The sequence below is a fragment of the Oncorhynchus kisutch genome, linkage group LG25, assembly GCF_002021735.2.
Source record: "Oncorhynchus kisutch isolate 150728-3 linkage group LG25, Okis_V2, whole genome shotgun sequence".
Taxonomy (NCBI): domain Eukaryota; kingdom Metazoa; phylum Chordata; class Actinopteri; order Salmoniformes; family Salmonidae; genus Oncorhynchus; species Oncorhynchus kisutch.
This window is the reverse complement of record NC_034198.2, coordinates 11912930-11934580: the sequence shown is the minus strand read 5'-3', so window position 1 is coordinate 11934580 and position 21651 is coordinate 11912930. Positions and strand designations below refer to the sequence as shown.

At 42.5% G+C, this 21651-nt stretch overlaps 2 protein-coding genes across 3 annotated transcripts; both read right to left on the bottom strand.

Moving 5' to 3' along the window:
* Positions 1-393: 393 nt before the first annotated feature.
* LOC109870141 (leucine-rich repeat-containing protein 18-like) lies at positions 394-3142 on the bottom strand. Its single transcript, XM_020460503.2, has 2 exons — positions 2045-3142; positions 394-1506 (listed from the first exon to the last, which is right to left on the bottom strand). Exons 1-2 carry the CDS (start codon positions 2152-2154, stop codon positions 735-737), a joined length of 882 nt encoding a protein of 293 aa, XP_020316092.2. The 5' UTR covers positions 2155-3142; the 3' UTR covers positions 394-734.
* A 10151-nt stretch (positions 3143-13293) lies between these two features.
* LOC109870447 (V-set and transmembrane domain-containing protein 4-like) lies at positions 13294-20856 on the bottom strand. Of its 2 annotated transcripts, none has more exons than XM_020460961.2 (8): positions 20493-20856; positions 19064-19468; positions 16485-16538; positions 16183-16287; positions 16003-16036; positions 15770-15891; positions 14994-15058; positions 13294-14744 (listed from the first exon to the last, which is right to left on the bottom strand). In XM_020460961.2, exons 1-8 carry the CDS (start codon positions 20542-20544, stop codon positions 14619-14621), a joined length of 963 nt encoding a protein of 320 aa, XP_020316550.1. In that variant the 5' UTR covers positions 20545-20856; the 3' UTR covers positions 13294-14618. The 2 variants fall into 2 exon arrangements, with proteins under 2 accessions (XP_020316550.1, XP_020316551.1); XM_020460962.2 differs by having other exon boundaries at positions 19064-19465; positions 20493-20803.
* Positions 20857-21651: the final 795 nt, after the last annotated feature.

Here is a 21651-nt window from a genome sequence, read left to right as displayed (position 1 = left end):
CTTCTTTTGCCCCGCACCCTCCGTATACATCCCACTTTCCATCTGTCTAGGATCAAACATTTGTCTTACAGCCCTTTGTCTCCTGTCTCCTATTTTTCCCCATTATCCCCATGTGTATTTATACCCATGCTTTCTGTTTTTCTGTTGCCAGTTCATCTTGTTTTGTCAGGTCTTACCGGTGTGTTTTCCATTTCTCTAGTTATCAAGGTCTTGTTTTCTAGGTCAGTTCTGGAGGATTTGTTGCCATAGAAATTTACCTGGCTAAAAGGTGACCGGTTACCCTGAGTTAAACTCAGTTTACCAAAGTTACCTCGCTAAATCGTCTAACCTGGTCCCTTTGTCCTAGTGTGATTGCTGACACTGGAATAGAGGAGACAAATAATCATAACAATGAGAATGAAAGCTTATTTTATCATCAGAAACATTTTGATATGCAAACACGTATGCAAATGAAAGTAGTATTAGTAAAGCTAAGATAGATTTCCAGTGCAGTGTCTGTTGGAGAACATTACAGGACTCTAGAGGGCGATAGAGTACAACAAACCACAGACCGAGCAGCTTATAGAAGGCTGGTTATGTGTGACTGCAACACCTGTAATGTTTCTTCTTCCAGAATTCCTGATATGCCTAATATACATTGTCAAGTAATAAGTAGCTATTGCAATAGAGCACCTGGACTGTTCTTATCCTAAATAATATGTCCTTGATGACCTATTGAGGACCTGGTTCCTCCATCACCTCCAGATGGCTTGGTATTCCTGCACCACTGAGTTGGGTGTGTTCAGGCCGGCAAAGATGGACTTCCTGAGGGTGGGGCCTCTGCTCAGCCTGCTGTTCACCCTCTGCCTGTTATCTTTGACTTTCTGGAGGCAGCAGGCACACAGGGAGCTCTCCCTCACCAGGTACAGGCACTCCACCCTCTGTATGGGGTCAATGCCTTTGTCATCCTCCAAGGGGATAGGATTGCACTTCAGGTTGACGGTCTCCAGGTAGGGCAGGTTGCGGAGGCACTCAGGTACCCGGGTCAGTTGGTTGTTGAACAGGCCAAGGTGACGCAGCTCCTTGAGGGCTGCAATAGAGGATGGGATGCTCTCCAGGACGTTCATGCCCAGGTTGAGGCTCCTCAGCTTTCGCAGGAGACCGATCTCGTTGGGGAGTCCTACAGTGCTCAGACAGTTGTTACACAGGTTGAGGCTGTATAGGTTACGGAGGCGCCCGATAGCTTCCGGAACCTGATCCAGCTGGTTGCTGTGGAGGTCCAAAAAGCAGAGGTTGACAAACTTGGCGATAGAGTCTGGGATCTTCTTGAGCAGGTTGCGGCTCAGGTCCAGCTCGTCCACATCGCAAAGCTTCAGGATGCACTTGGGAAAGGTGGTGATCTCCATGTTGCTGAGGTCCAGCCGACGCTTGCCATCCACGGTCAGCTTCAGGGCCAGTTTAGCCATCTTTAGGGTGATCTTCCGGCCTTTGGGCTCGCTTGACTGCTTCTTGCCCTTGGCCATCATGCTTTAAAAAAATAAAAGGTTTATGAGTTTATTGTTCAACATGTTATGAGTTTGATTAAATGTTGTTTCCTTGGTTAAGATTTAACCTGTTCCATCAATAAATTATTCATTAGTTCGTTTCTCCATTATACATGAAGTAGGCAGTAGAACTAGAACATGATGTAATAGATAGTGTTACATGTCATAGTCCCTAGTGTAAATGACAATACTTGTCTCACTGTATAACTCATTATATTACAACAAAGGACATGAGACAGCCAACTGTTTGCCATTGTAGCAGAGAATGAACATGTACCTTGACCATAACAACTCTCAATCCCACCTTTAGATGAAGAAAAGAGTGAATAGTCATTGTTTTACTGTATAACTTTAAAATACCAATCGTAAAACAGTTTGACCTATTAACACATTCACCCTATTCAACCTAACCTTTTAAAACACTTTAACATCACAACTTGAATCTACTATATGACTTCTTAGCAATAATCAAGTTTAATTTATTCTGAACTTGGTTATAGAAAACTGTTTTGTTTTCTTACCCGTATTGAAGTTCGTCCACCACCCAGATCAGTGCAGAGACGGAGAGGGTGCAATCTCCAGACCTAAGACACAGGAACGCTCTCCCAAGGTTTGTCGAGGATCCTTCCATCTCCCTGGCTGTGAATTATACATAAGAGCCACCAAGAGGCATGTAAATAAAAACCAGGAAGGGCACTGCTCTGTCATTTTTAAGTGGATACAGCTAAGGACCTGTGTTTTTAAAATTTTCTGTCAGCCTGGCCTGCATAAACTGAGTACTGCTAGCCTTCTCTTGTTTTTCCTTGTTACTAAGCAACTGAATGATGTGTTCCTTGTAGTTTATGGCTAGGTCTGAGGCTTTTCAGGGGAAAAGCTATTGCACTGTTTGTGCTGTTGCTTGCTTACTGTATACATTCGGTATACATTTAGCATACAGTTGAAGCTCAGAGCAAATAAACAAAACACCAAATAAGCCTGTCATGTTGAGACACAAATGGTGGAAAATCTTTCTCATGTACGATTATCACATTTACAGTGATGTCATTTACTGCAACATTTACCTCCTTGTTTACTGAAGTGGGCCCTCATCCTAAAGGAATAAAAATGGATGCTTGGATAGAGAAAGAGAGATCTTTGGCTATTGGAAGCCGTACAAGAGTATTGGCATTCAACATAAAGAGATAGTCCAAGTAAAAACTAGAACAGTTGGGGGAAAAACACTCCAGGAGCTCCTAGATGCAGTAATTTAATAACCTAATAACCAACGTTTCGACAGACAAGCTGTCTTCATCAGGGTGGAATGACAAACAGTGCGGGTCACTAGTTTATATAGTGTCAAAGGACACACACAGGTGTCTGTACTGGCTGGGTGTGGCCTAATATCATTGGTTAATTCTCAGATATAAAAAGAACATACAAGAAACATGAATGGATAGCATACGATCAAAGATACAAATTGACTACGTAGGCCATCAAACATTTACAATGAATAGCAGAATCACAATCACGGCTTCAGATCAAAGTCTACATTGAGACCAACGGGAGCGAGGGTCTTTAAATTACAGATCCAGGCAGCGTTTAAAAGGTTGGAGTGGTGTAAAGTGGTGTAAAGCTCGCCGCCGTTGGACATCACGCTTCACCATCTGGCAGACCGACGGACGATTCTGTGTTTGGCGGATGCCAGGGGAACACTACCTGCCCGAACGCAAAGTGCCCACTGTAAAGTTTGGTGGATGAGGAATAATGGTCTAGGGCTGTTTATCACTGTTCGGGCTAAGGCCCCTTTGTTCAAGTGAAGGGAAATCTTAACGCTATAGCATACAATGACGTTCTAGACAATTCTGTACTTCCAACTTTGTGGCAACACTTTGGGGATTTCCTGTTTGAGCATGACAATGCCCCCGTGCACAAAACGAGGTCCATACAGAAATGGTTTGTCAAGATCGGTGTTGAAGAACTTGACTGACCTACACAGAGCCCTGACCTCAACCCCATCAAATGTCTTTGGGAAGAATTGGAACGCCGACTGCGAGCCAGGCCTAATCGCCCAACATCAGTGCCCGACCTCACTAATGCTCTTGTGGCTGAATGGAAGCATGTCCCCGCAGCAATGTTCCAACATCTAGTAGAACGCCTTCCCAGAAGAGTGGAGGCTGTTATAACAGCTAAGGGGGGGCCAACACCATATTAATGCCCATGATTTTGGAATGAGATGTTCGACGAGCAGGTGTCCACATACTTCTGGTTATGTAGTGTATTTAGGAAGAGGTCACCATTTCATGCAGTCTCTGAAGGAAGAAAAAGTGGTAAGCAAGTTAGGTAAAAAAAATATCTATGTTTTTTTCACGAAGTCAAAATTTATTTATCTTGTTAAAGGTTTTATGATGCTTCTATCATAAAACCTTATTCTATTCTATCATTTACAGTCAAAATGTGTGCCTTAGGGTACGATGAGCCAAAGGATGTGCCAATGTTAAATTGAGAAAATGTAAGGGTTTTCTTCCCAGGCGTAATGCGAGGCTGGGATATGAGGTAACAACAGGGCCTAGCCTATGTTAAAAAGGTTTTGTTAGGTGTTACACCTGTGTTAAAAGATGCTTAAAATGATTTAAAAGACAACAACAAAAAAGCGATTGTGTTGAATTGAGTTTGGGAAATAAATATAGATATGATTTTTTTTTTAAGTTGGGGTAATATTTCATTCAGCACAGAAATTTGTAGGCGGCATAAATTACCCTGTCCCGCGGCTCAACGTAAGTTGTGCCAAGATACTTTTTTTGGAGGTGCTATATTTTCAAAACTGTAATCTGATTATTTCCAGGGATACATAACATCCTGAGATATATGTAGATATCTTTGTTACAAAGAATACTATGTTTCCCTTGACGGGATGATGCTGAATGTAAAAAATGGCTCGACTTACACCACTCTCCCCTACATTCTAAATATATGGTCATTCTTATATTAGTGTACAGTATATCAAATATTTTGAGGTCATTGTTGATAGAAATGTAATCTGATGGAAGACTAGCTGTATGACAAGTGATATGAAAAGTCATAAAGTCTCTGGTGCTTGCAAAAACTTAAATGTACCTAATGAAGCATGCCTTTCCATCAAAGCTGAGCTTTGTCATTTACCATGTAGATTTTATTTGTTAAATACAACTGCATATGTTGTTAATAAACACAAGGTATAGTTTAGTCTAGCCAATTAAACAGAGTCAACTTCCCACCAGTGCCTGAATTACACATAGACTATATGCAGCCATATGCATGTAATGAAGAGAGACAGACATACTGACCTAATTGAGCATGGCCCAGTGCCCCTTGGGGACCTGTGAATAGGCTGGATAGATTACACTTGATGATCTGCAATGTGAGGACTGTATCTGAGAAACAGAAAGAGAGAGGGGAGGGGTGAGGGAGGTTGAAAGAGAGAGAGAGAGAGAGAGAGAGAGAGAGAGAGAGAGAAAGGGAAGCGTTCAAGTTTATTGGGTTGGCCACAGACAAAGACCAAGCTAGACCGTTTCTCCAGCTAGGTTTGTCTTTCAATGGAATCCTGTTTCTGGTACCCAGGAGGACATCACAAGAGCCTCTTGTTTACCTGTGTTCAGTCTGTCATCCTCCCCTGTAAAAAGCAGCCAGGTCACCCGTGATACAAGTCAGTATTCAACGTCCATCCGTGTTTGAGGACGTCAGTAGATGACATGGAAACTGGCCACTAGGGGACACAATGAGCGCTGTTACCTTCAACTAGGTGTCAGTTTTGCAAGGGCGTTGTGGACAGGGATGGCGGATGGGCGTAAACATCTAGCTCTTGAGCCAAGGTTGCATGTTTGAATCAAGCGATAGAGAGTTGTTTTTGAGATTTTTGTTTTAAGCTTATCCCAAACCTTAACCCTTACCTTAAAAATGAGGAGTTCATGCCTAAACTTAATAACCTTAACATTTAGAAAAATTATGTTTGGAACGACTTTGAAATTTGACGTTTGAGAAACATGGATGAACTTCTAATTATGACGGAAGACTGTGAGAGCATGTTGGTAACAAGAGCTTTGCTCGACTGGAGGGTGATGATTTCTCTGTATCAGCCAGACAACCAGCTCAGTATAAACACACATCTCAATTTCATTCACTGGTGTTTTAACTAACCTAATCCTTTTTTTTTATTATGGGTTTATTATATTGCTACAGTATGATTAAACGTATTGTTTAATTGATGGAGAATTCCATGGAGTATGAAAACCATTCAGTAGTTGATAACATCAAACACTAACACTCAGTAATCAATCATACTGGGCTATCCACTGCTTCAATACTGGCACATTGGCCATGTGCTGAGGCTGGATCGCTGGTCACATCTGTGTTCACAACCTTGTTAGCAGGACGTCCGGTCTGTCTGGTCCAGCTTTCCTACCCCCAACCCAGCTGACAGTGTCTGTTACAGCCTCTCTGTTTCCTTCCTATTGCTATTGTATGACTGCCCCGCTTGGTCACCAGGTAGGTGGCATTATGTGTAAACTACGTAATGCCCCTAGTGAATAATTATCAAATTATATTGTGACACTAACAGAGGATTTCAGATTAAATCTAGTTTCTATTCTTGGCAAGTTGTCACGTCCTGACGTTAGTTCCTTTTTTATGTCTCTATTTTTAGTTTGTTCAGGGCGTGAGTTGGGGTGGGCATTCTATGTTTTGTTATATTTCTAGATGTTTGGCCTAGTATGGTTCCCAATCAGAGGCAGCTGTCAATCATTGTCTCTGATTGAGAATAATACTTAGGCAGCCTGTTTTCCCACTATGGGTTGTGGGTAGTTGTTTTCTGTGTCTTTGTTTTCACCATACAGAACTGCTTCGATTTTCATTTCTTTCCCTCACTTTGTTATTTTGTATTTTTCGTGTTCTGATCTTATAAATTGAACATGGACATGTACCACGCTGCATTTTGGTCCGATCCTTCCTACTCCTCATCAGACGAAGAAGATGTTCGTTACACAAGTCTTGTCCGTCTTTGACTGTGGAACTGTTTTGTTTCAGTATTGACATTCATATCAAAGATAGCCAAATTAGCCATGTAGCCTATTCAACGGATGAGTTATAGTTTGTTGGACACATTTAGGAAAACTGGCAAGAGAGGGCAAAAATATGTCATCCTGTTTATTCAAGTCTTGAATGGATGTGGTTTTGTTCTCCTCTGACTCAATACAACCCTGTCATACAGTCTAAAGATCAGAAATTCAAAGAGCTCTTTATTGTACAAATGTTTGCTTGGAACTACTTCAAAGGTACTTGACTGAGTATCAATAATAATTCTAGTTGGGAAAGTTAATAGTATAATGTGTCTATTGGTGCTTTGATACTAGAGGAAAATGTTAGGGCTTGGTTGTGAGAGAAGTTGGACCCTTACAGAAAAACCACATGCTTTCACATGTGTAGTTGTCACATGTTATTACATTAACTTCACATAAGATCACATGAAAGATGTTTTTGGAACACTTCACGTTTTCACGTTCACATTCATGTGTTTTTTTCCGTAAGGGTATACTGTGCTATTGTTAACCAACGCGATTGTGGATTGGGGTTCTAAGCTAACATGGACTTGTTTTAAGGTGGTCATACCAATGATTATTTAGCTTTTTATTTAAAGAATTATTGGATGGAACACTCAATTTGGCATTACTGCTATTAGCCAAAGGCTGGCCCTCGCTTCATATTCCTCGCCAAAACCACTGGCTCCAGGTCATCTATAAGTCTTTGCTAGGTAAAGCCCCGCCTTATCTCAGCTCACTGGTCACCATAGCAGCACCCACCCGTAGCACGCGCTCCAGCAGTTATATTTCACTGGTCAACCCCAAAGCCAATTCCTCCTTCGGCCACCTTTCCTTTCAGTTCTCTGCTGCCAATGGCTGGAACAAACTGCAAAAATCACTGAAGCTGGAAACTCATATCTCCCTCACTAGCTTTAAGCACCAGCTGTCAGAGCAGCTCACAGTTCACTGCACCTGTACATAGCTCATCTGTAAATAGCCCATCCAACTACCTCATCCCCATACTGTTATTTATTTTATTTATTTTGCTCCTTTGCACCCCAGTATTTCTACTTGCACACTCATATTCTGCACTTCCATCACTCCAGTGTTTAATTGCTATATTGTAATTATTTTGCCACTATGGCCTATTTATTGACTCTGTTGTATATAGACTTTTTCTATTGTATTATTGACTGTATGTTTGTTTATTCCATGTGTAACTTTGTTTTGTTGTTTGTATCACACTGCTATGCTTTATCTTGGCCAGGTCGCAGTAAATGAGAACTTGTTCTCAACTAGCCTACCTAGTTAAATAAAGGTGAAATAAAAAACATAAAATAGTGTTGTGGACACCAAAGAACTTGAAGCTCTCAACCCGCTCCACTACAGCCCAGTCAATGCGAATGGGGGCGTGCTCGACCCTCCTTTTCCTGTTGTCCATGATCACATCCTTTGTCTTGCTCACGTTGAGGGAGAGGTTTGTATTCTTGCACCACACTGCCAGGTCTCTGACCTCCTCTCTATAGGCTGTCTCATTGTTGTTGGTGATCAGACCTACCACCATTGTGTCATTGGAAAACTTAATGATGGTGTTGTAGTCGTGCGTGGCCACGCAGCTGTGTATGAACAGGGAGTACAGGAGGAGACTAAGCACCCACCTCTGAGGGTCCCCCGTGTTGAGGATCAGTGTGGAAGATGTGTTGTTGCCTAGCCTTACCACCTGGGGGTGGCCCGTAAGGAAGTCTAGGAACCAGTTGCAGAGGGAGGTGTTCAGTTCCAGTGTCCTTAGCTTAGTGATGAGCTTTATGGGCACTATGGTGTTGAACACTGAGTTGTAGTCAACAAACAGCATTCTCACATAGGTGTTCCTTTTGTCCAGGTGGGAAAGGGCATCTGGTCAGTATGCAAATTGTAGTGAGTCTAGGGTTTCTGGCATGATGGTATTTATGTGAGCCATGACCAGCCTTTCAAAGCACTTCATGGCTACAGACGTGAGTGCTAAGGGGCATTAGTAATTTAGGCTGGTAACCTTGGCATTCTTGGCACAGGGGCTATGGTGGTCTGCTTGAAACATGTAGGTTTTACAGACTTGATCAGGGAATGGTTGAACATGTCAGTGAAAACACTTGCCAGTTGGTCGTGGTAATCCGCCCTGTGGCATTGTTAATATTGACCTGTTTAAAGGTCTTACTCACTTCGGCTACGGAGAGTGTTATGACACTGTTGTCCGGAACAGCTGGTGCTCTCAGGTATGGTTCAGACTTCCATACCTCAAAGTGAGCATAGAAGGCATTTAGCTTGTCTGTTAGACTCGTGTCAGTGGGCAGCTCGTGGCTGGGTATCCATTTGTAATCCGTAATAGTTTGCAAGCCTTGCCACATCCGATGAGTGTCAGAGCCGGTGTAGTAGGATTCAATCTTAGTCCTGTATTGATGCTTTGCCTGTTTGATGGTTTGTCAGAGGGTATAGCGGCATTTCTTATAAGCGTCCAGATTAGTTTCCCGCTCCTTGAAAGCAGTAACTCTAGCCTTTATCTCAGTGCAGATGTTGCCTGTAACCCATGGCTTCTGGTTGGGATATGTGCTTAAATTGTGTGGACGATGTCGTTGATGCACTTATGGATGAAGTCCGTAACTGATGTGGTATACTCCTCAATGCCATTGGATGAATACCGGATCATATCCACTGGTACTTCCTGCTTGAGTTGTTGCTTGTAAATTTATTTAGGAAGATCGAATTATGGTCAGATTTGCCATATGGAAGGCGAGGGAGAGCTTTTTACGTGTGTTTAGTAAAGGTGGTCTAGAGTTTTTTCTCAAGTGATTGTATGTTCGCCGGTAGGACGGATGGTAAAGGCAGATTATCCATTCGCCTACAAATTCTCACCAAGCACCTGGATCGCGGCCCTTATATCTGGGTCTCCTCTTCATGCGAATGACGGGGATTTGGGCCTGGTCCGTGAGGAGCCGTAAAACTTCATCCAGTCCGTGGTGAGTAATCAAAGTTCTGATGTCCAGAAGCTCTTTGCGGTCATTGGAGACTGTGGCAGAAACATTATGTACAAAAAAAGTTACAAACAACGAAAAAAGAAAAGAAAAACACACAGAATAGCACAATTGGTTACGAGCCTGTAAAATGGCAACTATCCCATTCGGCTCTATTATCAGATGTCAGACTGATACTTTGACATTCGCCGGTACCAATTTATCTAACCACTACGTAGATAACGACTACGTAGATAACGTCTACACCAGGGGTCTCCAACATTTTCTAGCATGAGAGCTACTTAAAAATGTTGGGAGCTACTCATTTTTTTCTAGCTTTCAAATAGGCATATTCTTCTTCTCTTCTCCCCTACAACTAGTGTCCTTAGTGTACAAGAGAAAGTAGTGCACTATGTTTTCTGTTTTATATTTTCCCAAATTATATTTTCTCCGTTATATTTTTCCTGGTTTCAGATTTTTATTACATTTTTCACTCTCAAAATTACAATTGTTCATAGAGAAACAATGAAAGGATCAGGTTTCAGATTAGACCCAAGTGCAGACTGTGTTGAAGTAACAATGTTTATTGCAACAACTGGGGCAGGCAAATGACAGGTCAAGGCAGGCAGGGGTCGATAATCCAGAGTAGTGGGGCCAAGGTACAGGACTGCAGGCAGGCCCCGGGTCAGGTCAGGCAGAGGTCGATAATCCAGAGTAGGGTTAAAGGCGCAGGACGGCAGGTGGGCTCAGAGTCAGTACAGGCAAGGGTCAAAACCAGGAGGGTGAGAAAAGAGAGACTGGGGAAAAGTTGACCTGACAAACAAGACAAACTGGCAACAGATTAACAGAGAACAGAGGTATAAACACACAGGGGATAATGGGGAAGATGGGCGACACCTGGAGGGGGGTGGAGAAGCACAAGGACAGGTGAAGCAGATCAGGGCGTGACAGAAACTGGATGTTCTGAGTCCATGTCAATGGGTACCAAATGACTAAATCTCCTTCTAGTGGCCTCATGGGTGGAATGTTATTAATATTTGTCATAATTTCATAATCAATTAACATGATTTTAAAAAACCTGCCTGAAACATCCAGTGTTTTTATATTTCTGTCTTCTGTGATGTATATGAAGTGTAATATTGGGATGCAAACTCATAATTGAATACATTTCAACTCTTTATCTGACATGGTACAGGTGTCTTCTGTTTTTAAGACCATAACCATGTGTGTGAGGTGTATACTTCTGTTTCAAAGCAGGTTTGTTTAAGACTACCAAGAAACACTCTGTGTTGACCCAGATTTAGCACACTGCAGTAAAAGATGACATCACATCAGAAGGCCATTTTTGTCTGGAAGAGAACTAGACTAAAGTACTTTCCCTTTAGTTGCGCATCTAGCAAGTGAGGAATGTGCCTTCTAATGTGCCGGTGTAGCGATGGTTCTGTACTGCTGCTGCTGCTCATTTCATGGCAAAGTTAACTTAACAAATAACAAATAATAGATACACATGATATACTTCTGCCAGGTAAGCCATTAACATTTAAATGAGAAGGTGTTGGGGAAAGTATTTCTGTCAACCCACAAGATGGATATGACATCAACTGGCTACACACAGAGTGATAGAAAAGACAGACAGGGGCAGTATTACTGTAAATTAATTGGCAGATATTGTGTTAGGTTTGGCTTTTTGAGCCAATAGTGGCTAACCATGGGTGGCATAATGTCAATGTTGCGTTGATTAGATAATAGCTGGGAGCTTGCGGGGTCTGATACTTGTCAAATTGCATGTACTTTCAGAATTGTTTGGCGATCTACTCATAGGTGGGCTGCGAGCTACTGGTAGACCCCTGATTTACACGCGGTTTACTGTGCTCTGCAATTCAGAAACGTCATCATGTCTGGAGACTTGACATCTGATCATGTTTTGTTTTTCTTTTTTTAGATGACTTCAGTAGTTTAAAATGAGTGCAGACCAGGGAGGCACAGTTTAAAGTCACTACCTATTCTCTCTCTCTCTCTCTACAGTGCCTTGCGAAAGTATTCGGCCCCCTTGAAATTTGCAACCTTTTGCCACGTTTCAGGCTTCAAACATAAAGTTATAAAACTGTATTTTTTTGTGAAGAATCAACAACAAGTGGGACACAATCATGAAGTGGATCGACATTTATTGGATATTTCAAACTTTTTTAACAAATCAAAAACTGAAAAATTGGGCGTGCAAAATTATTCAGCCCCCCTTTACTTTCAGTCTCTCCAGAAGTTCAGTGAGGATCTCTGAATGATCCAATGTTGACCTAAATGACTAATGATGATAAATACAATCCACCTGTGTGTAATCAAGTCTCCGTATAAATGCACCTGCACTGTGATAGTCTCAGAGGTCATGAAGAACAAGGAACACACCAGGCAGGTCCGAGATACTGTTGTGAAGAAGTTTAAAGCCGGATTTGGATACAAAAAGATTTCCCAAGCTTTAAACATCCCAAGGAGCACTGTGCAAGCGACAATATTGAAATGGAAGACCACTGCAAATCTGCCAAGACCTGGCCGTCCCTCTAAACTTTCAGCTCATACAAGGAGAAGACTGATCAGAGATGCAGCCAAGAGGCCCATGATCACTCTGGATGAACTGCAGAGATCTACAGCTGAGGTGGGAGACTCTGTCCATAGGACAAAAATCTGTCGTATATTGCACAAATCTGGCCTTTATGGAAGAGTGGCAAGAAGAAAGCCATTTCTTAAAGATATCCATAAAAAGTGTTGTTTAAAGTTTGCCACAAGCCACCTGGGAGACACACCAAACATGTGGAAGAAGGTGCTCTGGTCAGATGAAACCAAAATTGAACTTTTTGGCAACAATGCAAAACGTTATGTTTGGCGTAAAAGCAACACAGCTCATCACCCTGAACACACCATCCCCACTGTCAAACATGGTTAAAATTGATGGGAAGATGGATGGAGCCAAATACAGGACCATTCTGGAAGAAAACCTGATGGAGTCTGCAAAAGACCTGAGACTGGGACGGAGATTTGTCTTCCAACAAGACAATGATCCAAAACATAAAGCAAAATCTACAATGGAATGGTTCAAAAATAAACATATCCAGGTGTTAGAATGGCCAAGTCCAGACCTGAATCAAATCGAGAATCTGTGGAAAGAACTGAAAACTGCTGTTCACAAATGCTCTCCATCCAACCTCACTGAGCTCGAGCTGTTTTGCAATGAGGAATGGGAAAAAAAATCAGTCTCTCGATGTGCAAAACTGATAGAGACATACCCCGAGCGACTTACAGCTGTAATCGCAGCAAAAGGTGGCGCTACAAAGGATTAACTTAAGGGGGCTGAATAATTTTGCACGCCCAATTTTTCCGTTTTTGATTTGTTAAAAAAGTTTGAAATATCCAATAAATGTCGTTCCACTTCATGATTGTGTCCCAATTCTTCACAAAAAATACAGTTTATATCTTTATGTTTGAAGCCTGAAATGTGGCAAAAGGTCGCAAAGTTCAAGGGGGCCGAATACTTTCGCAAGGCACTGTATATATTTCCCTCTCTATATATCCCTCCCTCCCTCCCATTTTCCCAAATTAAGCAAATATGGACGTATGGTCAAACCACAACATCTCTAATTTGTCTTCTACTCCTACTTGTTTATTTTCCGTTTTTCCTCACAGCATGTTGTGAATTGTCATTGACTTTTCACTGATGTGATATCCTACGGAGGTTTGAAAGAAAGCACAAGGAAAACACGTGACTAATAACCACTGACCGTACATATCCGCTCGATGTTTATACAGCACATGATACACACATGATACATTACATGCACAAACGCTCGTATGTCAATTCAAATGCAAAACAACAACAACAACATGGGAGCTCCAAATGGAATGGAGCGGAATGTTGATGAGTGCGGAGGACGGCACTCTCTGCTTGAAACAAACGGCAGAGGAAAAGTGCAGAGTTCAGCGTTCACACATGGTTCTAGTTAGTGGTGCATGCAGTGGCCTCCCATTAAGTCCAATGTGGTTTGGAGGAGACTTTCATTTTTTTTTCACAGTTTAAAAAAGGTTCTCTAAAGTTTCTCTCACCCCCGGAGGTTTACTTTGAGTCATTGTGTAGATTTGTATCGATAGATTTAGAGTTCGCTGTGGTCAATGTATGTGGGAAGGATTTGGTTTCTCCTGCGTGTGGAATCGTCTCAATGCACAATCCCACTCTGGGGATTATAGATATATAGATCTGCATGTATGATAGAGAGAGAAAGATGGGGGAGGGCATGGTTATGGTGCCTAGATGTCTGGCGTTTCAAGTTCACTGGGGGGAGAAAGAAAATCCGGGTGTTTTGCTCGCTTTTCCATGGTTCAATCCAAGGGGTCATTAAACAGCGAAAACAATTCACTAAGCATTTTTACACACACTTATATTCACTGAAAAGTTAATACCAGAAGACAAATCTCAGCTGTTGAGAGATACCGATATGGCATTTGGTCATTGGCGTAGTTCTTATAAAAACTACAAACAAAACAACCCTCATTAACGATGTGCTATGTAATCTTCAGGTGAGAGGTGTTCTCTGGTGCTATATTAACAAGGGTAAACCAAACAAGGCCTTTAGTTTGCAGCCTGTTAAATTGCTCCATCACAAGCTGATCACAGCTCTGGGTACAGTGTGTCCCAAGAGCCCGTTGACTTTGGCACCAGTTGAAAGCGCTGGCGTGATAGCACAAACTTATCTCCTGAGGGCAGGTGGCTAATTGTTGCCTTCCAGCTTTGCAGCTGAAGTACTGCGGTAATTACATAGCGGAACATGACAGACATCATGCAGATGTTTTTGGGGGATAAGGCATTTGGGTTGAACATAAAAATAAAAAAAATAGAAGAATATAAGATGTCTCGTGTAAAATAAAAATTCAACATTTTCAAAATAGAAAACACATTTGTATCTCATCTAATTTGGGCTTTGTAAAGAAAAGCGACTTCCCACCGTTGACTGAAATACACAATATGAAACAATAATACTGATCATAAATATAACATGTACATGAGCTACAGCCTAAAGATATTAGTGGTGTGTTTCTCACACTTGCCTCTCCTTAAAGAGGATCTCGGCATATACCGTGCCTGTGCACGAGGCTTTGTTGTCCGGCAGAGGCCTGACCAGCTCCAGCTCTGCATAAGTCAGGCTTTCCTCTGCAATCTTCGGCTGCGAGGGACAAGAAGAAAAGGAAGCCTGTGAAGACCAGACTCGTAAATTGAGTTATTCATGTTGTGTCTATTACAATAGGATTCGGGACAAAATTACCTTGGGATAGTAGTCACATACACATACCAATAAAATAAAGTACAACTTAAAGTAAAACAACTCGAAGGAATGTTAGATTTATGGACAGCCCTCTGCATAAATAATGTACCTGTTGCCTAACACATTGTACGTAAGAAGCAGGAAACTTACTAAGACCACTTTCCTCGGCTGCGCCTTTAAAAGTTTGGTTTTTCGGATTTTGTCTGCAATGGGTGCTGTGGAGGAATGAAATGATCATTATGCAGAGAGGGAACACATTGTCTGTGTAACAAGAAACATGTCCCCCCCCCCCCCTCAAACCAAAACCCAGAACCACAATTGTCTCCGTCCACAATGTTTACAAGCCTCTCCTGTCATTGATTAGTGATGGAAGCAGACATCAAAGCAGAGTTGAACATACATACAATGCTTTACGCATAGGCATTCAGACTACTACGACATGACCTGAACTGCTTGTGAGACAGACGAATCCCTTAAACTCTGCCAAACCTATTCATCTCAAGGGTGAACCAAAATATTATCATCAGGAACAAATGCTACTTAGAATCTGCTGTCTTGCATAATACGTTGACCGTAAACAGTGCACTATTTCTGGAAACAGACTGAGAACTTGCTTCGCTCTTTGGCCAGTTTCTCTATGCCAGCACATACAGTACAGTATAGTGTAGAACCATATATAGACTCAAAAAAGGTACAGCTTGATGGTAGCAAGTAGAAGCAATATCAGGAATCTAATATCAGGAATCAGACACAGTGTTAAGTAAACTCCTCTATGATGGTCACTTTAACCCCATTCCCTCCCCCAGGCCACATACCCAACGGGTGGGTATGAAGATAGGCTTCTACATTCCTAAGAAAACATCCCTGCGTGTAAATATGGTACAAATGTGATGGGATGTCCTGTGCCAGAGAGGCTGTCCGTTTACCTTTAGCTGGTATCTCTGGTGGTATCTCGGACTGCTCTTTGCTACGTTTCCTCCTGTACCTCCTCTGCTTTTTGGGCAGGGCAGGAGACACACTGACTAGACTGGTCACCGTCTCCCCTGAACTGCAGACAGAGATATTGATAGCAGAATTAGGCCAGATCAGATTCTGTGTGTAGGCTACCATACTATCTACAGTAAAGCTCAGATTGTATTTGGATTGTAAAGAAGCCTACCTGTTCTGAGGGCTCTTGACCAAATGGTAGCTGTCTGTAAGACAATGAGACGAAACGTTGGCGCATGATGGGGAAACACATCCTGCCGTGTCGTCAAAAAGTTTGGCTTGCCTTGTCCATTCACTTTAAATGATCTGTCAATGCGGCCCAGACTAGTTATTTGATGGTGTGTTTACTTACCTTTTAACCTCTTCCTCTGGACATATTGGCAGGTCACCACCACGGTGAACATGCACATGCACACCAGTCCCACAGAGCAGATCAGCGCAGCGCACAGGTACATGTCTGGAACACACAAAACCAACCAGATGAGTCATCCTTCAAGTCAGAAGACGTGCTACCCTGAAGACCCGTGTTTCTGTTGTTAGTCACTTGTTTTGACATACCCTTAAAATATCCATGTCCACCCATTTAGGCATGCTTCTTGTGGTTGTGCTATTTTAGTACAAGAACAATGCAGAGCACCAGAGTCATGTTCTTACCTTCAAACAGACTCCACAGACTCTCCTTGGCCTTGGTCACTGGTAGGACATGCACTGGAAGGAAACAAGAGAACGTCCATAGTAATCAGTGGGGCTACCGTTCCACCTGATTATACAGTGTACACAGTTTAAAAACCTCTAATTGTAGGCGGGTTGGCGTAGGATGACAGTATCGATGTTGTCCTCTCCTCCAGATTCACTTCTTGAATCACTGGCTCGTGGTAGCTAACACCCACCAAGCCATCCTGAAATACCCCAAACCGCAAGCAGCTGACGACAGCCAGGCTAGCCTCTCCCACCCACAGCAGCCATACTTAGCTTAGCTAGCCGCCAGAGCTAGTGGGCTGAAGCCCGGCTGAGTGTCTGCCTGTCCAGAGGGCTTACCTCTAGAGCATTTACCTCAACACTAAACCACCAGCACTTGCTTTAGACTGGGCTAACCATATGTATGTCCCACATTCAACTATTTGGAAACATTAGTCTGACATTGATGAGAGGAGGAGACTTGGCTCTGGATTTTCTCTTGTTGTGTTTGCCAAGTATGTACAGTACTTGCTGTAAATAAAGGTCACAAACTCTTTCAGCACGTTCCTGTATCATTCCAGGTAGAGCCACTCTTGACCATGCTTTTTTTGTTGTTGTTCAAAAATGAAGCGTACAGTGTTGTGGCGCAGAAGACTTCTTTGCCATGAATCAGACAGTGTGACTTGAATAGGACATTAAGCACTGTGCCAGGAGGCCAGCTGCACATGCTGGAATAATATAAAGCTCTAGCACTGCATGTAGCCAAAGAAGTGTCTTTAAAAATGTCATCCATTTATGGCTCTTTTTGAATGGCATTTGGAAACATTCAACCAAATTCACTCGCTGTTCAATTGATTCCATTCACATGTGCTCCCCCTTTCTTTTTGATAGGTCTCTCGTATGTATCCCCACTTTGACAGCACAGAGCAACACATATTGAATGAATAGCATCCCTAAGACAGATTTGTATTCTGTTTAATAAGTGATAAATACCGTCTTCCGTAATCAATAGACAAATTCAATGGGTCACTTTGGGCTACTTCAGAGTATTAATGAAATTTAGAGAGAAAAAAAAAGAATAAGTGAATACTAGTACGGAGTGATAATTCATACAATCGTCATTACAAACAACTTCAAAACTTCCTTCACTTTCACGTCCTCTTTCTTCACTTCTCTTTGTCCTCTGTTCACCACCCTCTTTCTCACTGTGAGGCCCGTGAAAATGTAATGGTGGCCTCATTCTTGGAGCTCTGTTTTTTTACACTTGCCCATATTAAACCCTGACCACGGAGGACGCAGAGTAATAGAGGACCCTGATGCTCCTACACTTCAACACAAACCACATCTGTTTCACCACGTACATTTTTAAAAAGGCACAACATCTCCCAGCCCACGCACACGTTGTCCGAATATCTCAGGGTTTATAGGGGTTTACACCAGAAAGAGGCCTTACTTCATGCTGTTTTCAGTTTGTTTTCCCTAAACCATCAAACCCTATGACCTTTTGCGTTGTATACCATAGCCTACCATATTCCTGGATTTTTGGGCAGAGTAGGATGTATGGCGTAAGACCAAAGGAATCAAGGCAGGTATTGAGCCAACGTGAAATCAATCAATCATTGTGCTAGCTTAGAAGTATTAGCTTCCTCCCTCTCTGAGTACATCTGACCTACCCCACCTAAAACCTGGGGCCCCCTGCCTCGCCAACACATGTGACTGTCTGCTTGACAATATACAAACCTGTTGAGCCATAGAAAAGGATCCAATTCGATAGCACCATTGGCGACATTTCAAACTGGCCGTGGAGTGAGGTTATGGCGTGTTCTTATCTCTCTTACATCCGCACTACTACACAGTTGTCTATTCAACCAACAACCTTCGACAACATAGACGCTCTGACGTTGGGGAGCCTCATACTACAACTATCTCTTGTTCTATCACTCTCGAATTCACTCACTTCCTGCCACGATTGTATATGTGTACAATACTTAGGGGAGGGAAACTCCTGGCAGTAGCCAAAGACAGTATCTGTTTGGTGGTGATGGTGCCGGTGTTCCCTTCCCTCTGGTGTTGCTCTAGTCTGTCTGCTCTGGCTCAGACTTGGCTATAACAGACAAATGTCACAGCCGGCACAAATTATTCCATGGAAAAAGGAAAAAGTGGTTCAATCCGAATTTACTCAAAGCACTGTAGTAATTGCTTAGAAAGTGAAATTGCATCTGCCTCGCCACTGTGCATGCTGCTTAGATCCTTTCACAGAATGTTATGTGCATCGAACTGGCCAAACTGAAGGGAAGACATTGTCTTCAGAGACGAAAATATACTCCATCTTCTCGGTCCAGCATAACAAAGCCCTGCAACCACTAGCTGCCATGTAATTTATTGCTATGAAATACTGCTTCTTCTCAAGCGTGTTCAAAACTATTGAACTCCCTTCCACAATAAAAAAAAACAGGACCTCTCATTACACATGACACAATCTCCTGACTGATGAATCCTATATTTGGTCAGTTGTCTGTTACTGCACACAGTGCTACACCGAAATCCATAGTTACCTCGGAGCTCGGTGGCGGCCGTGCAGTTTGTTGACGCCTTCCATCGGCTCTGGTGCCTCTTGAACTCCTGCACCCGGCATATGTAGAGTCCTCGGTCCTCCGCTGAGATGTTCATAATGAGCAGGTCGAAAATCCTCCCCTGCTTGACCACTGTCAGTTTCAGCTTAGGCCAGGGGAAGCTCTTTGTATAGTTCCCATAGAACCTGGCCTTTCTCATGTTGACCTTGGCGATGAGGAGCTCTTCGTCGCTGGAAGAATACTCGGGCCGGAAGGTCCATTTAACCACAGGCAGGCTGCTGGAGCGTCGTCTCTGGGACACCTGGCAGGTCAGGGTGATGTTCTCGCCCTCCTGGGCCACCGTGAAGGGGAACGGGGTGATGGTGGCATTGATGGCCTGGCACACTTCTGAAAGATATAGCACACGCATGAAGAATATGTATAAAGATATAGATGTGACATCAATACCCTTTTGAGCTGAACCCCGTAGGGTTTTGGTTGGTTCATTGTGTGCAAAGGGTATAAGAGCCATCAAGAGCCTAGGCTGGTGTGTGAAGACCTTGAAGGAGTTGGAAGAATAAATGTTGACCTAGATTCATAGATAATCCTTATCTGTTGTTCTGATTTTGATCAACAGTAAGATACACAGTATCTCTTTCCTACTGTATTTATGTCTGTGGGTGAGTCATGTGAAAGTGGGTGCTTGACTTAAGTGCAAGTATATGTCCATTTTAAGAGGAAGAAGTATTAAGGAATATACTTCAGGGCCTCTTTTATTCCATGACAAAAGCAACATCTGTTTTTTTCAACCGAGAGTCATTTCATAATCCTAATTTTCCACTAGCAGTGAGCATATGAAAACATGGTATAAAAAAGTACTATTCATTTCTAGACGAAAATTATATTTTGTTAGATATATTTATTTAGCTAGAGTATTAAGCTGCATCTTTTGAAAGAGTCACACAAACTCACAATAAATGGGTCAGATGCAAACTACAAACCTTGCAATGTTCGTTTTCAACAAAAATAACGGAAACCACCAATATCTCAGTTTACAGTTATTTTTCAACATTGCACAAAAATAAAGACTATATTACACTTGCAATTGTCCTGTCATAACAACTTATTATTTCACTTCCCACTGATTATTTCTATTCAAACGCATGTCATGTAGATTGTTTTTTTTTCAGAACACTCACTCATTTAATAAAAAGTCGACTAGCCCTTCAACAAATGTTTTTCCAATTTTTATGTCGTTACCGTAGTGCGTTTCTCTCTCTCTCTCTCTCTCTCTCTCTCTCTCTCTCTCTCTCTCTCTCTCTCTCTCACCATTTCAAAGTTATTGCCAAATTTCATATCATGACATACTGACCTAAGATCACAATTTTCCTCTATAGCCCAGTCACCTAAATAGAAATAGAAAGTTGCTTACCGGCAATGAACACTCTAGTAAGGAGAAGTATGACCACTGAAGAGATCTTCATTTTCCAGACCAGCAGGCTCCATAAAAGGCAGTTCAATGTTTCCCAAAGAACAGAGCCTCAGCTCAGGATCCCTCTTCCCCTTTTCTTTTCTTTTTTACGCCATTTGTGTGTAATATGAAACAGGACTTTTTCTGTTTCAGCTTGGAACCACCCCCCTCGCCCCTCCCTCTTTCACACTACCCCACCCCACTTTACTCCTCTGCTTAGCAGAATGTGGGAAATGGAATTTCCTGTGCAGGAGGAAGGAAGGAGGGAGTGTGTTGGGTGCTTTACTTTCGACGCCGACGTATCACACTTCCAGCTGTGGACTACAGCAGAGCAGACTACTCTGACCAGTTTTGATACACACACACACACACACGCACGCACACGCACACGCACACGCACACGCACACGCACAGAGAGCTAGATAATGAAGGAGGATAGATCAGCGCTGTCTCTGTCTGTGTAACTAGAGCCCACAGAGAATCTTTGTGCAGGACTTTGTGAGGGCAGCTCTGTTTTGGAAGATAGTCGACTCCTCTCTTAGGGAAAGGCTTTATAGACACACAAGAGTTTTGTTCACACATTCACCATCTTCTTTAGATCAAACAGGACTGCATTCATCATAATAGTTTCTAATATTTGGACTCATATTCTATCCATGCTTGGATTGCTATTTCTTCATCCGATCATCTGAGTTGTGAGTTTGATAGAAAAGGCTGAGCTTGGCAGCATCCCCAGAAACTTTGCAAGTCTGAGAAGACACCATATAGAGCACAGTTACTGTATATTCACTGCTAAAGCACGTCTATGAAGTATACTTATAAATGCATCTGATGTTGGTGTAGTATTCTCTGTTACACACATACTCTCTCTATTTTCACTAGGGGGGGGTTGTAATTCTTACAGTGGTTTTAGGCTCTCAGCAATTAAGTGTTCAAGTGTTCCTATAAATCTAAGTCTATGTCTGTTCAACGGAAGGCAGTTAGGTCTGAGACTGACGTGGTTGCAGGGTAATTAAAGTAAACATGTTAACAAGATTCTTCTTGCGCTCAGATGCGAGAGATGCATGGGGGGCTTTGGAGCGCAGAGAAGTGAGTTGTGGAGTGAGAGTTTAGGCAAGCT